Below are 15,441 nucleotides of genomic sequence, written 5' to 3' on the forward strand. Positions count from 1 at the left end.
GCCAAAGTAGCATTTAGGAGTGCAGAAAATTATCATGGATACAGACAGCTTAAATGCTTAAAAGAAAGTTACAGAGCAAAACCCACATACAACCTGAACAGGTATCTTTCTTTCCTTGATGGGAACCATCCTATCAACTTTTTCCTGCTCTGAAACCAAACTAAATATACAAGTTCCCAAGAGCAGAAATTTAAAATCAAATGTTTTGTCATAATTCACTTTGCTATTGAGGAGAAAGAAAAAAAAAAAACCAACACGTTTCACAACAGAATCTTTTTATAAGTATCTCCATCTAAAATGCAACTAAGTGTAAGAAGGACTGAATGAAATGAAAAGCTCAGCAGAACTCAGGAAGTCCAGAACATGTTAACCTCTTCTGGGAACATTCAGCACCACAGTCAAGATGGTTTCCCAAAAGACTTCTAGAAAATTAATGGCTTCCCCAGATCAAGAGCCTAAGAGCCAAAGGGAATAGTGTTTTTGAAATGACTGAAAAGAAAATCAGGAGAGATCTGATTCAGGGAAAGGCAGGGGATAGTTGAGGTTAAGTTACTAAATTTCACTGAAAACACACTCCAAAACTACATCTCTTTCCAATCCAGTTCACATTTGGCACAGGTTTTTTTTCTTTGAATTATATGGAGTAATATTTAGATGATCCCACTAATTATTCTTCATATTATTCATGGTACCCTATTAAAAAAAAAAATCCAAGAACTGAGAGGTACCTATTACAAATCAGCTTTTTACACCGACAACATATCTCATATCATAAATTCCCCATGATTAGCATTAAGAAAATTTAAGACTTGGGCTTCAAAGTAAAATAAGCCAGACTTAAAGCACTAGATACAAACTTTGCAAAGGCACTGAATACACAAAGTACTTGGGGGGGGGGGGGACGAACGACACCAAAAACCTCTGAATTTGGATGCAGTAAGAGAAGGTCACTAATGAAGGCAGATACTTCAGTTCAGACCAAATAAACAAGATGGACTGACTTGCAAACAGCCTCTTATTTTCATGCCAGACAACTCCAAGTGGTGGATTTGGCAGCCTTCTAGCCCAGCCAAACACTATGTTGTTGTTTATCGAGACAGCTATGGAAGTATAAATATTGACATGTTACCAAAGATTAGTGCATGCACACACACACACACAAATCTACCTCCAGAAATTTACGTACAACCTTTTGCGAAGTCTACCTTATGTGTTCTGGGCACAACTCAAAATATTACTTTCCTTAAGCCATTTGCAGAATGTCCTCTATTTTCTGAAAAAACGTGCAATCTCAGTTTTTAGTAAGATAAAGAAGGGAGAAAATATTGATACTGTTTTAACAATGCATCACATGAGTCAAATAAAAGCTTCCATTTACAAAGGGGAAAAACGTTGAAGACAATGTGGTGAGAGAGATGCATACAGTGGACATTTCTACTCAGAGCACTCATAACCATACCTGTGAAGCTTGCTACACATTTATTGCAAAACAATCTTTCATAATTCTCTAAGGCGGCATAATCTTTAATAATTACAGCTATTAAGCAACTTCTAAAATTGAGGTGGTTTAAAAAAAAATACAGGAGAATTCATTTTCTCTTGTGATACATGCATGTGATACACACACACATTTGGTGCCATGAATAGAATACTCAGAGCATTTTCTCCTCAAAAACAATAATTACCACCACCAATCTATTTAAATATTAACATTTAAAAATTTAATCTGTTTTGAGAAAAGCCAGTTCCTCATTCTAACATAGTATCCTTTCATCACAAAGATGCCTCCTGAGACACAACACTTTTTAAAGCAAAAAGTCATTCTGAAACAAGCAGCATTTAATTTTATAGTTACATGGCAATGATACACCAAAAGCTGTAAAGAGTGTCTTGTAGAAAGACAAAAGTCTATTTTAGATTAGTACTTTATAAGGTTTTCATTCTGCTCATCTTTAGATTAATATATTCACAGTATCACTCCTTTAAAAAGATAAATCATGATTTCCAACAGCAGTCAGCCACCAGAGGGAACTCCAGGCTTTCAGCCTTCACCCAGTCCCCTACAAGCCCTTTGGTATTTGATCCAGTAAGAAATCAAACTGAGAAAGGTCATGAAAAAATGTTTATTTTTATTTGAAGATGCACAAAATTCTTGGCCAAAATACTTACCTTCTGCACTGTCATTCAATAAAGAATACGGTAATGATTAAATAGACCAAAAACAACCTCTCCACCTTCACAGTACTATACTCAGCACAGCTTTTCATACAAATATACTGGCTTTGGGAGTTTTGCACATAGAAATATAAAGGACTAATGGAATACTTGCTAGGAGAGGAGATCTAAAGAGGAATTCCTCTAATAATACCAGACCTGTAATTTCTAGAAGACTATACCATTTTTCATTTCTACAAGGGTATGGGTCTGTCTCTAATCACAGATTAACTTCTTCACCAACAATTTGGGCAATTTGCACTTTAGTGTGTAAAAAAGCAGGAAAAGGAAGTAATTTTCCAAAAACCGCCAGCACACACATCTTTGTTTTGGCAAGGGGAATAGGTTGCTCTCTGCAAAATAAGTACAGTGGGATCAGAGTTCACCCTCTTCTGACAGCGCTTTCAGAATAAATCCAGACCCATGTTACAAAAATGTCAGCAATATCAGAAGCTTACCGCAGCTGGAAACTCAACAAGAGCAAAATCATCCCACAAGTCTATATATGGAAATATTGCCTATTTTTTCATAGATAATAAAAACATTTTAGTATAATGTTTGAAAAAGTATTTCTCTCTACTCTGCAGTCAACTAGCAGGTTAACCCCTGAAGCTCTTTGCCACTGGTGACTGTCCAGGCCAAAATTAGAGCCCCCGCAGCACCACCACAGTGCAACCAGTAAGACAACTCTCCAACACCTACTGAAAAGACCAGAGACCCTGGGACAGTTAAGCATTACACCCCACCTGCAAGTGAAGAGATCTTGCATTAACTCAATGGAAGAATCAGGACTAAGGCACAATTTCCAGCTTCCAGCCCCCTAAACAAGGCTAGAGAAGAAGGGAAATCTCAAACACTTGCTGTTTGGTAGTACCACAGATCATGCTCAGGTATGAGAACAACTTCAGCGTGTTCAATACATGGCTGTCACTGCTCAGCTCCATCCAAGATCTTGCACTTAGATCAACTTCCTCATAAAAGCAAGGGGGTTTTTTTGGTGACAAATCAAATTAAGATCATTTCCTGCTCTTAAAGTAGTACAGCACAGTTCGAAATGGAAATACAGCCCACACCAAAGAAAAATTCTTGCAATGGGTAGTGCTGAACACAGGATTGTATCTACAAGAGCTGGAATTAAAAAAATAAAAAGTACTGCAGTCAGTATAACCCCTCCCACAATCCCCATCTTACCAGTTTGATCAGCTGGGCTGGGGCGAGAAGCAACACAGAGAGTTCCTGCGTGTTTTTCCAGTGAGAGCCACCTTAACACTAGCAATTAGCAATAAGCCTTTAAAAGTCAGCAGGGGAAAACCACTGCTGAACTTTCTCAGGTCTGAAGTGGATTTGTCAGAAGTATCCTTGCTCAGGAATGAGTGTTATGCCAAACATCATCACTCAAACAAACTTATCAGCCTCTGAAATGCAAGTTAGCACTGCAGCAAATCCTCACTCTGGAGGGGCCGAAAGCACACCCAGGCTGTCAGTGGCTGGGCTACGATACAAGCCTACTGTAAATCTTTAAGTATAGAGGAAAGGCGGCAAAGCTTGTGCATGCTAACTGCTTCTATGAAAATTAAGACTGACTGTCTTCATTTTATTTCTGGTGAGAATACGATAAGCTTCTTCAAATGAAAAAGCTATTCACAACTGTGTATTCACAGCCATGCATTAACACATGACCTGAGGACTGCACACTTGCTAAGTGGCACTTGCATTTTCAGTCTTGCAGTTTGTACAATCACGCTGCTGTCAGTACTAGCCCACCTGGCCAGGCTGCATGCCGACTGCTTGTTCTTGCCGCCTGAGACTCCACAAAGAGGGAGAGAATTAATATGAAAGATCATTTTCTCAGGGTAGAAAACCACGCCCAACTTTGCTCAGAAAGTCTTCAGATAAATACTGTTGCATTCTGAGGCTACTTCAAATCTATAAATAATTGCTTTTCACTAGTAGTTTATTAATTTAGAAAAAGAAAGATTCCAGCAATTCATATTAAAAAGCCCATCACAGCCAAAACATGGCACTAGCTCAGGCACAAGATTTACCTCCATCTGTACAGATGGGCCTGGTGTTTGCTTTCAGTAGTCTTAAGACCTGTACTTTATATCATGTATAATGCTTTAATATTAAATGACACATTTGCATATCTGCAGGAACCGCAAGGACAGCAGACAATAATTACTGGGGATAATGGGAAAAACATTAAAGAAAAATAATCAAAGAGCAAACTTCATGCAGATATAGTGAAATCTTAAAAATACATACAAGGACAAATAAATATTCACATGTTGTGTTTAAGTATCTTCCTGGCTTTTACTGTATCACAAACATGGTAACACAAATGAGAACACAAGCTGGCAAAGCTGTGCGCAGCAGGAAAACTACTGTCGCTTTTTGCTCACTGTTTAATGAGCAATGATAGAAGGGGGAAACAAAATTCTGAGAAAAAAAATTAAGGGCTGCAATGACAAGGTATTGTACGCTTTAATTTAGAAAGTTAAACTGAATCATTCTCCATTCTCAATATATAATTTCTCATGATAGTTAGTCAGGCTTTGGAACAGTTCAGGTTTGGTTTTCTGCCTAATAATGCCCATAATCATAAGAAAATCATATTTAACTTCAGTATTAAGCACTTGTGATTACAGTACATGCATTTTGTAAACTATCACACTCTCAAGCGACATAAGCATGCTGGAAACTCAGCTTTTCAACCCAACAGATATTCCCCTCTCCTTCCTCCTCCACCAGCCATTTAAAAAGTAAACTTGGAATCAAATCTTTATGTGTGTAAATGCCAGAAGATATATAAAGCAGACTCAAGGAAGCATATGGCTCGATACAGTAAGGCAGGGAGCAATTCAGTTTTGTGTGTTAACAATATTAAAACAGTTCTAATGTAGACTGCTCGTATAGATAAAAACAACCACTCTTTTCCTCTCATAAGTTATCACCATTGTCCGAGGAGCTCTTTATTCTTCCTTTAGGAGGTCCAAGCAGATGACATTTGGGGACTACAGTGGAAGTGATACATTGCTAAGCCCACTGAGAAGAACAGAGCTCTATTTCAGCATCTTTACTGTCAAGATCAAGTACACAACTGGAAATGTTATCAAAATGCCTTGAATCCTCTGTTAGTAAGAGGCAAGACAAGTGATTCCTTACTGTGAGTTACAGGAAAAGGCATCGTCTGTTTAATACAGGAAAAAAAAAGGGGGGGGGGGGGGGGGATCACAAGATGCTGCTGCATCAACCCCACATAGTAATTAGAACTTTTAAGAGCAATGCCACCCCGTTAACAAGGCTTGTACTACCTTGCATTAGGAGAAGCAAAGACCCTGCAGTGGTGCCTTTTAGACCCACTACAGCATTAACTCTCAGCTCTTCTTCAAGGCCACTGAAACAAGGGAAGCTCTTCAGCCCTTCATACCCTGCAATAAACTACTAATTGAAAAAAAAAAAAAAAAGAAAAAAAGTGCCTGTTATCTCTTTGCAGTGCAGATTCAGCTTGGCACCTCTCCAGCATCAGTGCTGACACAGCTAACTATCTCCAGCCACTTGCATACAAACAGTCCAAAGTGTAAGCAGAGAATTACAAGACAAAAAATCCCCTATAGCTCCCAGGAGGGGCAAGCTGCATTTTGTGATAACTGTAAGCAACTTGCACGAATGACTCAGACTGCATATAAAAAACACATAATGGAAACCAACATCAATGTATGGGTACCCAACTCTTACACTTAAAGAACTTCAGTGGAATCCCTGGTTGTTCTGATTATTTTTTGCTTTGGGGATAACTGAAATTCAGTTTGCAAAGCCACTTAAGAAGTATTACTAATGTAAGATATATACTGCAAGAACTCATAGCTCAGGGACTCAGGTTCAGGGACTAATTAAATTACTGATTTATTTATAGCTCACTGGCTGCCATACATTATCTGATGAAAACCCTTTTTAAAAAAAAAAATGAAATCGTTTTAAAAAGTGGATGTACCCTTGCTTTAAGAAACACCAATACTTCAGAGCACATAGCTTTATTCTATCAGTTCCATTTTCTTTTGCTACAGCCAGTTTATTCAGCTCTTTCTCACCTAGAAGGAAAGGGCTCGCTTGATGATCAAAAGGCTCGCCTATTCCCTGCCTGATGTCAAGAAGTAACCCTGCGTGGCGAGTTCAGGCACCTTTCACTACCCGGATGCAGACCTACTGCACAGTTCTAACTATGGGAGAAAACCCCCTTAGTGCACAGGTTTTCAAATCACAGGCTGCATTTGAAGGGGGAAGCAGCCTGATTGGGGGGATCAGATACAAAGCAATTCCTTACTGCAGAGCACGTGTGTGTACTGAAGAGGAACACTCCAAATGTTCATGTTACAGCTTACCATGTTGCATGCTGTGGTAGCTTCTTTGATACTCCTTTTTAATTAGTCCTTAAGGCAACATTTACAGCATTTAAGTTTCAGCTCCTCAGCAAAGCAACAAAGCCAATACCATGTTACGACTAGAGAAGCATGTTGTGTGTGTTCATTTATGGTATCATCCTCCTTATCACTTTGTATCTTGGGGATGTGGTAGTTAATATGTGAAAGGTCCCAGGTGAACGAGCACATTAAAAGTTCACAAGGACGAACACTTCCATGTAGCAAAGTCAGCTTGCCAAAACTCAGTGTAACACTTCAAAACTCACTCTCCGTGGAAGATTAATTTTGTTATAGACTAGTTTACTGTAAGCTTTACATTTTCTCTAAGAGACATGCTACTGCAGTCTGCCACTGTCAACACACTATCAAGCTTCACTCTGAAATTAATCAGGAAAGATATTCAGAGTTGTAAACAGCTAGATGGAACAATCACAAAGAGAAAGCAGCAATATTCCACTGAAAAAAAAAAATCAAGACAATTACTTTGTATCTGTAAAAAACAGGGGAAAAAGTCTTGTCTTGGTCAACTACAGTAACAGGGGTTGGACAAACCTTTAGCATTTGAGCCTTGCTCAGCCATGACTACTAGGGAATTAATGAAGACATGCCGGGTACATGTAATCCTTCTAGCACTTCACCATGCTAAAGACTCCGCAGTGCCTGGGAATCTACAACCCAACAAATATGCTCAAATCCAATCTCTGGATAGCCCTGCAGCCTTGCAGCAATACAACATCAAAATACTGCGAAACAGAGAGAAACTAAACTACTTGAACGCTGCAGTAAGATTTAGGGTCTCCTGATTTTAATAACCAAAGGAGATGTGGCACTAGCATCAACAACCCAGTCTTTTTCACAATACCCTTGCCAATGTGCTTTATGCCCAACTTAGAAAATAATATAGCATTATCACGTGAATCTGAAGTGTACTTTCTATTGCAAAAACACGTGCATCTGCCTAGAAAATGCTTTGGTTTTGTAATTTCTCATCTGGTTCACCCCTTCTTTGTCTTAAACGTTGTCCAGGAGGTCCAATTAATACCATAAAAAACTGTCTCATGAGGGATAGTGACCTCTTTGTACAAAAAAGACCTTGAAGAACAGAGTAATTAAACAGTTTAGGGACAAAGAAAAATAGAGGAGCTCACCACTGGACTGGCCCGAGCAGAGCTGGCTCTTGAGGATGCCCGAGATCCTGAACCAAGGTAGCAGCTGTACTCAGAAGGCTGTTGCAGGTAAACCAAGAATAGCAAGCAGAGAAAAGAGAAAAGCATTAGAATTGGGAAGGGAAGCAAGAGAGGATTTAGAGCATTACATCTGAAGCTAGTTACAAAAATGGTTACATGCAGTTGGACAAAAGAATAGCAGTGAAAGTCAGAGAACAGACACCTCGACTGTTAATTTAAAAATTAAGGCAAGCAGTAATTCCAGCTGATGGACCAGGCAGAGTTTTGATTCAGTTCTTAGAATGACAGAATACTAATGACTTATTTATATATCTTAAGATACCAGTCACAAGTAAACAACTCTCAGTCTCTATATAAAAGGCTCAATCCTACTACTCTTCAAGAGCTCTGAGGTTCTCTGGTGAGCCTTCTTTCCACATTTCCAACATAGTGCACATATAAAATGAATCCATGCTCTGCAGGCCAAAGCAAGAAACATCCATCTACGTGGTGATTAAAGTAGAAACTAAGACCATCTCAAAGACTGAATATATCTCCTGCTTTTCCAGCACCTGCAGTCCTCATCTCCTGCCAAGGAAAGTATTTTAGTCCTTCTTAAAAGCAAACACCTAAGCAGTGATGCAAAACAGACAGGGCTGACTTGTTGCTGACAAGGACAAAGAATGTGTCTACACTTGTTTCATTTCCAGAAGTTTTAGTGCAGTGGAAGTAGAGAAGGGAAATGAAAGTTTAAAGCGTCGGGGAAACAGAACTAAAACTTATTCTGGAAATGCGTTTTAGACTTACTCCCTCTATTTTCACATATTTCAGAGTAGCAGCTTCACACTCAATCTTTTATTTAGATGTACTTTTAGAAAGAAACGTAAGCATATATAAAAGGGAGGTTTTGATACATTCAGAACAGAGAGGAATTAAAGAAGTTTCTGAGGTTTACCGGACATGATATTTTTCCTATTGCTACTACCTCAAGGCAACTGTGAATGTAGCCTTTTTAAAGAGGGATGTCAATCTGTCAAATTTCACATGCAAAATTTGTACCGACACAAGGGCAGAGGCACTTCAGGGACAGGAACAAACATCAGGAACTGCTCTTAGCAGCTTAGACTATGCTGCTAATGACCTTCATGAGTTTATTTTATCGGTGCTTCAGACTGTTTCTCAGATACAAACCCACTGAATTCTAAAGAATTATCCCGCTTTTAAAATGCACGTACTCTGCCTTTTTTTTAAGGTTTCTTCTGTTAAGTTACCTGGCCACTACAGGAATCCCCTAGACTCCTCAGCTACAGAGAACAGCCAGGTCTTCACTGAGCTATTGGAGGACTGTTTCAGCATCATTAGCCATGCTAACAAAGCAGCACAGTATTAAACGAAAATAAAGCTTACAGTACTTATAAATTATAGGAGGGTAAACTGGAAATAACCCCAGCTACAGTACAACCCTGAGCTTAGTTACTAACCACAAAGCATTATGTTCCAAGACACATAGCCCTTAGCAAGCCCCTGAAGCAGGGCAGAAAGTGATGAAGCCATGTACTCCAATGTCTTACGTGCAATGACACTGGCTTCGTGAACCTTCATGAAATACTGAGCTTCATTTCAGAGGTGAGAATACGCAAAATTTAGAACTGTACTGCACACAGTTTATAACTATTTTCAATCACAGCCACTTCAATTCCTAAATTAAAACCAAAAAGCACTGAAGTAAATATTTAGATTTTGTTTTCTTATTAACTAGTTCTAGCACAGAAACCTTGTGCCATCACTGGTGTTTTATGTTTAACATAACAAGGATGTAGAATAAACTTGAAACACATAACAGGGAAAAAGTGTAACTACTGACAAGTCCCATATTAACGCTTCATGGGACCCATTTATTCCGTAGTTGTTCCCTGTGTATTGCAGGGTAGAATATGGAAGCAAGTGCCACTTCTTCAGCTGGCTGAAACCAAGCAAGGCCAGTTTCAGCCTCGCCCCCTACATTCACCTGTCATCTCACCATCCAAAAACATTCTTTGGGGACAGCTATCCAAATGGCACACCCTCTACACATTAAAAGTGCTGTGAGGTTCAGAGACATTAGAATAACCACAGATAACTTGGTAATTGTGACAAGGCCATTCCCTTTGAGGCAAAGACCTCGTACTTCAACTCTCTCATTACTACAAATAATTGCACAACGTAAACTGGAAAGGCTGGGTTATACATAGACTTCCAAATACGTGTGGCACAGGGTGGGATGGAGATGGAGAAAGGGGAACAAATCACTGGCGTTTTATTCAGTGTTCCCTGCTCAAGCCATTAACAGTGGCTTAAAGAATTGTAAACAGTGTTTGGGCTCAGAGCCCGCTGTAAATTATTTCTTCCAAGAGTAGAAGTGTATCATCTGGACCTTTGAGAGACTTAATCTCAAACAAAAGAAGACAACCCATACAAACAAAGGGCTACAGCCAGCCCAGTGCAGCCTCAGTGGCAAATTCACTGAATTGCAGGCTGCCACAACAACCCGAATGGATAAGTATCGATGAATTTTCCAAGGCAGCCAAATGAAGACAAGCCACAATTGTGAAACAAAAAGTTATTTGAAGTTTAACATCAGTAGCAGCAAGATGCACAGCCCAACTAGTGAATCAGTGTGATTGCCCTTTAAAGACTAAAGAGCACTTAGTAAACATTCTTCAAAGTTTGTTTCCTTCTCCAAGCTAATAAAATTGCAACTTTTACAGTTAAATTAACAACAATGCTTTGTCTTGAGGCTTTTTTCTGTTATGGTCCTCAGTAATGTTTTTTTCATTTATTAGGGCTTTTTTGTTTGGTTTGGGTTTTTTTTTATAATCAGTGAAGGAGTTCAGAGACAGAATAAGCAGTGGGTCCACAGAGCAGAATTCTTTTTCCCCCAGGCAGATACAACAGCAGATGTACCACCTGGCCCAAATGCCCACCACAACACGGAAGACCCATCTGAGAAGAGATGAAGGCATTTTCTGCCTTCTGATCTGTAAACCGAGTGCTGCAGCCTCTTTTTTGAAAGGAAGCAATTTGTATTGTCATTTATCATCTTGTCTCTCCCCATAAATGACAAAGCCCTCCACTCACAGGGGCATGTATTTTGAAAATGTTGTCACAATTTGCCTGAGACAGCTACGGAATATAAATAAAAGAAACAAAACCAGGCAAGTCATACATTCACAAGAATCCTTTACTTCGTGCTGGCAGATAAGTGCTAATGATGTAGCACTGGAGAAATGGGGTTTGGGGGTTTTGTTTTTGTTTTTTTTTTTAAACTACATTATTCTCAGTTTCAAAAGAAGAATTAAGTCTCAGGGAGGGAAGGGACTTTATGTACCACCTTTCCAAGGTGTTTTAACTGCAAACCAAGTGCAAGGCAGAGCTGAAATTGCCTCACCGCAGTGGGGGGGGGGGGGGGGGGTGAGTGCCCAGCGCCAAGCTCTGTGAGTGCTAGCCAGAGCCAGTCTGCGTGAGGCCAGGCGTTACAACAGCAGATAAATCACTACTAATTATTTCATGGAAGCTCACGGAAACGGTGCTTGTACTTTTGCCTACAGCAGCAGGCTATGAGTTTCACACAGTTCATCTTAAATGTTCCTCAGCCCAGAAAAGGCTGTGTTCTCATACACACAGGTTCCTGGAGAACAGACAAGACAACAGGGAAACGCAGAAAACATCTTACAGCACGAGAACTAGAGGCACTATACCGACGACTCCCGCTGTAAACGCTCTCGTCATACACAGACGCCTACAATTAAAAGACAGAGTCAGAACAGGACTGGCAGACCTAGTTTCTGGTTTCAGTCTGAAGCATTACAAATTCACAAGGTGCAGCGTGAGGGACGCAGGGGAATGAACAGTATGTGCAAGGACAGGGACATCATCTGTACGCAACCACAAGCAACATGCAAGTGAAGATCTAACACAACCTGAAGTCAGTGAGCTGGGAAAATGCCGTAAGGCACATGCAAAATCTGACACACACACACACACACAAACCTCAAGTCCATGACATAGTCATGCATTTCTAACTGCTCTCCCAATCATCAATTCAACAGTTTATACTGCCTACCAACAAAACAGCTACATCAATTCTTAAATTGTTCAAATCTGTTTGATGAACTTCACTTATTAGCCAGTTCACTAAATTAATAAAAGAGGAGGAAGATGCATATTTTAAGACTGCCTCCAGTTTAACATATAAATGTATGGCTCAGAAAACACAGGGGGAGTAGGAAACTCTACCTTTAAGCTTTGAGAAAAAAAATCTGAGAAGCTCATTTTAAAGTTTAAACAAGAACAGTGGAATTTGGCTACAAAAAATTTTAAACAGATTTTTGTTAGTTGCTACACAACCAGAAAGAATTGATGTTGCCTCTCTCTGGCCTGCTCCTGCATGTTGCAGCTAATGCACCAAAATGAAGACAACTGTCTCCATCCAGAGAGAATTCTGCAGCAGCATCACAACCCCACAAGCAGTGGTTGCACGCTTCCGACAGGAATAAAAGGAAGGATCAGCAAATCTAGGTCTGTACAAACAGCATTGCACACGTGCATTCAGATGACTCAGACACCAGAGTGTGAAATAAATGGACCCAACAAGAACTACAGAGGTAAGAGACAAGATATGCATGGCTGAAGGTGAGTGGCATTGGTATTTGTGTTTAGAGCATTAGTACAACAAACCCTGTAACTTCTGGCTGGCAGGGCATCACTGTACAGCAAGGAGGGCTGAGGAAGACAAGCACAAAACTTTTTTGCATAGAAAATGAAACAAAAAAGGCACCTACAGCAGAATTAACCATCTTGATAAGAGACTAGGATTATTAAACTACAACAGGAGGAAACCCAGTACAGAGAGTATTAGTCATCTGTGCCATAAAAGCATTAGATCTCAACTCCCAAAGACTAAGAATACCAAGCAGACATGTGCATTTCCTACAGGAAGGGAGGATACGACAGTAGGCAAAAGCAAAACAGCATAATTTAATTTTAGGTTGTTAAGTTGTTATTGTCTCTCACACATTTGTGTATAGCAGCCAGAAAGGGTGTTTCTTCTCACTTCAACCAAAGCCAGAAAAAGAGCTACAGATACAGAAGTGTTTTAAGATATACATTTTAAGTGTTTCACACAGCTGTAAGACCATCTCTTGTGTACTTTATTATTAAACAAAAATGCAGAGAAAACCCAAATAATTCAGGACAAAATTATGAGTGCTTAAGTCAGAGCACCATAAAACAAATTATTTCACCATTAGTAACCATCACTCACAAGATGCAGCAATTAAGCTCAGAGAGGATATACTGTATCTGGCATAATTAGGTGCAGGAGATACGCCAGCAGTGGTCCCCAGCCACTCCTTGCAGGCAATGTCCTGTTGCAAGTCACCCCCCTCCTCCACATCTGCAGAGCCCCCATCACTGGCCACCACAAAGCACCAGGCAATGTCCTTGTGCTGCTGCCCATAGGGCAGGACAGGCTGCAGACCACTGCTCAATCACTGCTTTGCTAGCGCCGGACTGGCTGAGCTCTGTCCACACACAGAGGACAATCCAACCTCCTGGGTGATTTTGAAGCTTCAGTGATTTTCTTCTAGAAGGCAGTCTGTGAATTACTTGCTTGTAATTTCATTTTATACAAACTGGATTGTCTTAAGCTTGCTAGACTGACATGATGAGCACAGAAGCTGCCTCAAATACAATAGAGAACTTCAGTCAATTAAGATTTCCCTTATTTTTCCAGACCAATTGAGGCCAAAAGCAAACAACATAACTGTAGGAAAGGGAGGAGCAGCAAAGGAAAACTAATTGTGCTCATTTTAAAACAACTTTCCATTACTCACTCCAATCTTAAAAGGTCTGGTTTGGTTTTGGTTTTTTAATTTTTACTAAAAAGAGCTACAGAGACTCTTGACAATTGGTCCAAATTCATTCCGAAGTGCAAGAGGTTGTATTATCCAACAGAAATCAGAACAAGTCCAGGCCAGGTAAAGCCAGAGGGTAACAGACCCAATTTCCATTTTGGGAAGAAGGTTGAGATGTGGAAGCATAGCTGCTGTTGTGAAGACCCAGATCAGAGTAGTACGAAGCCTGCATTAATAACAAACAAAAAAAACCCCTTGAGAACTCAGTTTTGTAACATGAAGGACTTTCTAAATTCCTTTAAATGGGAAGCAAAAAGTAAAATAGGTGCTTACAAATTGCAAGGAGTCAAAATGGTCAAACATGAAAAAGGAGATAACTGCATTGAGAAAATCACATTAAAGATATGTGGATGTGTGAAAATTGTGTGTCCTTTCCATTTGTAAGGTAGAGATTTTTTTACATAAACAAAAGGCGTTTCCTCTATCCCTACAGCACCTTATGCACAAAATAACCATTTAGTTTATTTTCCACTGAAAAGACTTTAAAACCTCACATTCTCTCCTCCCTTCTCATTGCTATGACCCAACGTGACAGTATGCTGCAAGGACATGGTTTGTATGGGACTTGGAAGAAGATACACCACACTTCCAAAAGCATATATGCAGTTCATGCACCTAAGTTTCATCCTAGCTCTAGTTAAGTGAAGCTGTATTTATCAATTTATTTATCATACTTCCAGCTTCTGTAAAACAGAACAGACAACATCAGTTTTACAAGATGCTGGAAATGTTAGCTTCCAGGCTCAAACTCAGAATAAATGGCTGCATCACAGCTTCATACCTAAAAACTCAGGCTCCTGCCTTAGAGGATTTATTTCTTTGCATGTGCAGTCCCACCGCTGCAGACAATAGAGTGGACTGCCACTGCCCATCGAGCACTGCAAAAATGTATTGGTCAGAGAGCAGGTCAGTTTCCTTCTGAATTCTTGAGGAGTTTATGCCCTATAAGCTAAAGCCACAAGAGATGCAGGAGAAGGTGTCAGGACAACTCTGCTGGGAGACAGAGAGCAAAGCCAGGGACCAAAACTGTTGGGTGACCCCATCAGAAAAAGTGAGCCGCCCACAGTCAGGTATGGCAAGACTGAATGTAAAGAAAACTTTCCTGTAAGCAGTGAGACTATCTAAATGAAACACCTTATTTTATGCAGCTTCCTACCTAGCATCTAGCCAACCTTGCACTTTTGGTCCACCTATTTGGATGGGGAGATCTTAATTCAACCTCAAGTTAAATACCAGAAGTACCAATAGTGACTGACTGACAACTCCAGTGGCCTTAAAATCACCTTTACCCTCTGAAATACTACCTTATTTATCTAACGTGATATACAACATCTCCATTCATTCCCCCTAGCACCTGTACTGGAGCGTAGGATGCCAGCTCAGCTTTTCTGCTGTCGTGTATTATCTGTGAGAACTTCCGCTGCACAAACACTTCAACACAAAACTGGCACGTAGGGCTTGCCAGGGTGCAGGAAGGCTGACAGCAGTAGGATATTTATAATATTGAGTGGAACTCAGTATTTTGGTTTCCCAAAAGCTTTAGGAGCATGCAACAATATATTATGAACAACTTAAGTTGTTATAAACAGCTGGTTTTAACATGGAGTGATATTTTAATTTGCAAATCAAGGTCTGTTTTCAATGCAGATCGGAAATCTGTACATAAGACATGCATCTCACAGAACC

At 39.9% G+C, this 15,441-nt stretch overlaps 1 protein-coding gene across 38 annotated transcripts in view; it reads right to left on the minus strand.

Moving 5' to 3' along the window:
- The window catches only part of LRRFIP1 (LRR binding FLII interacting protein 1), a 116,782-nt gene that overhangs the window by 26,291 nt on the left and 75,050 nt on the right, over positions 1–15,441 (minus strand). For 17 of the 38 annotated variants that reach the window (XM_069782097.1, XM_069782094.1, XM_069782071.1 and 14 more), the window contains 4 exons: positions 13,841–13,921; positions 12,518–12,562; positions 11,514–11,579; positions 7,784–7,861 (listed from right to left, as the gene is read on the minus strand). The exons of 7 other annotated variants lie outside the window; for them this stretch is intronic. In XM_069782097.1, coding sequence (XP_069638198.1) covers positions 7,784–7,861; positions 11,514–11,579; positions 12,518–12,562; positions 13,841–13,921 — 270 coding nt within the window. The remainder of the gene's footprint in view (positions 1–7,783; positions 7,862–11,513; positions 11,580–12,517; positions 12,563–13,840; positions 13,922–15,441) is intronic. 14 more of the 38 variants (XM_069782086.1, XM_069782083.1, XM_069782082.1 and 11 more) reach the window with 4 other exon arrangements.

This window comes from Haliaeetus albicilla, chromosome 4 (genome assembly GCF_947461875.1).
Source record: "Haliaeetus albicilla chromosome 4, bHalAlb1.1, whole genome shotgun sequence".
Taxonomy (NCBI): Eukaryota; Metazoa; Chordata; class Aves; order Accipitriformes; family Accipitridae; genus Haliaeetus; species Haliaeetus albicilla.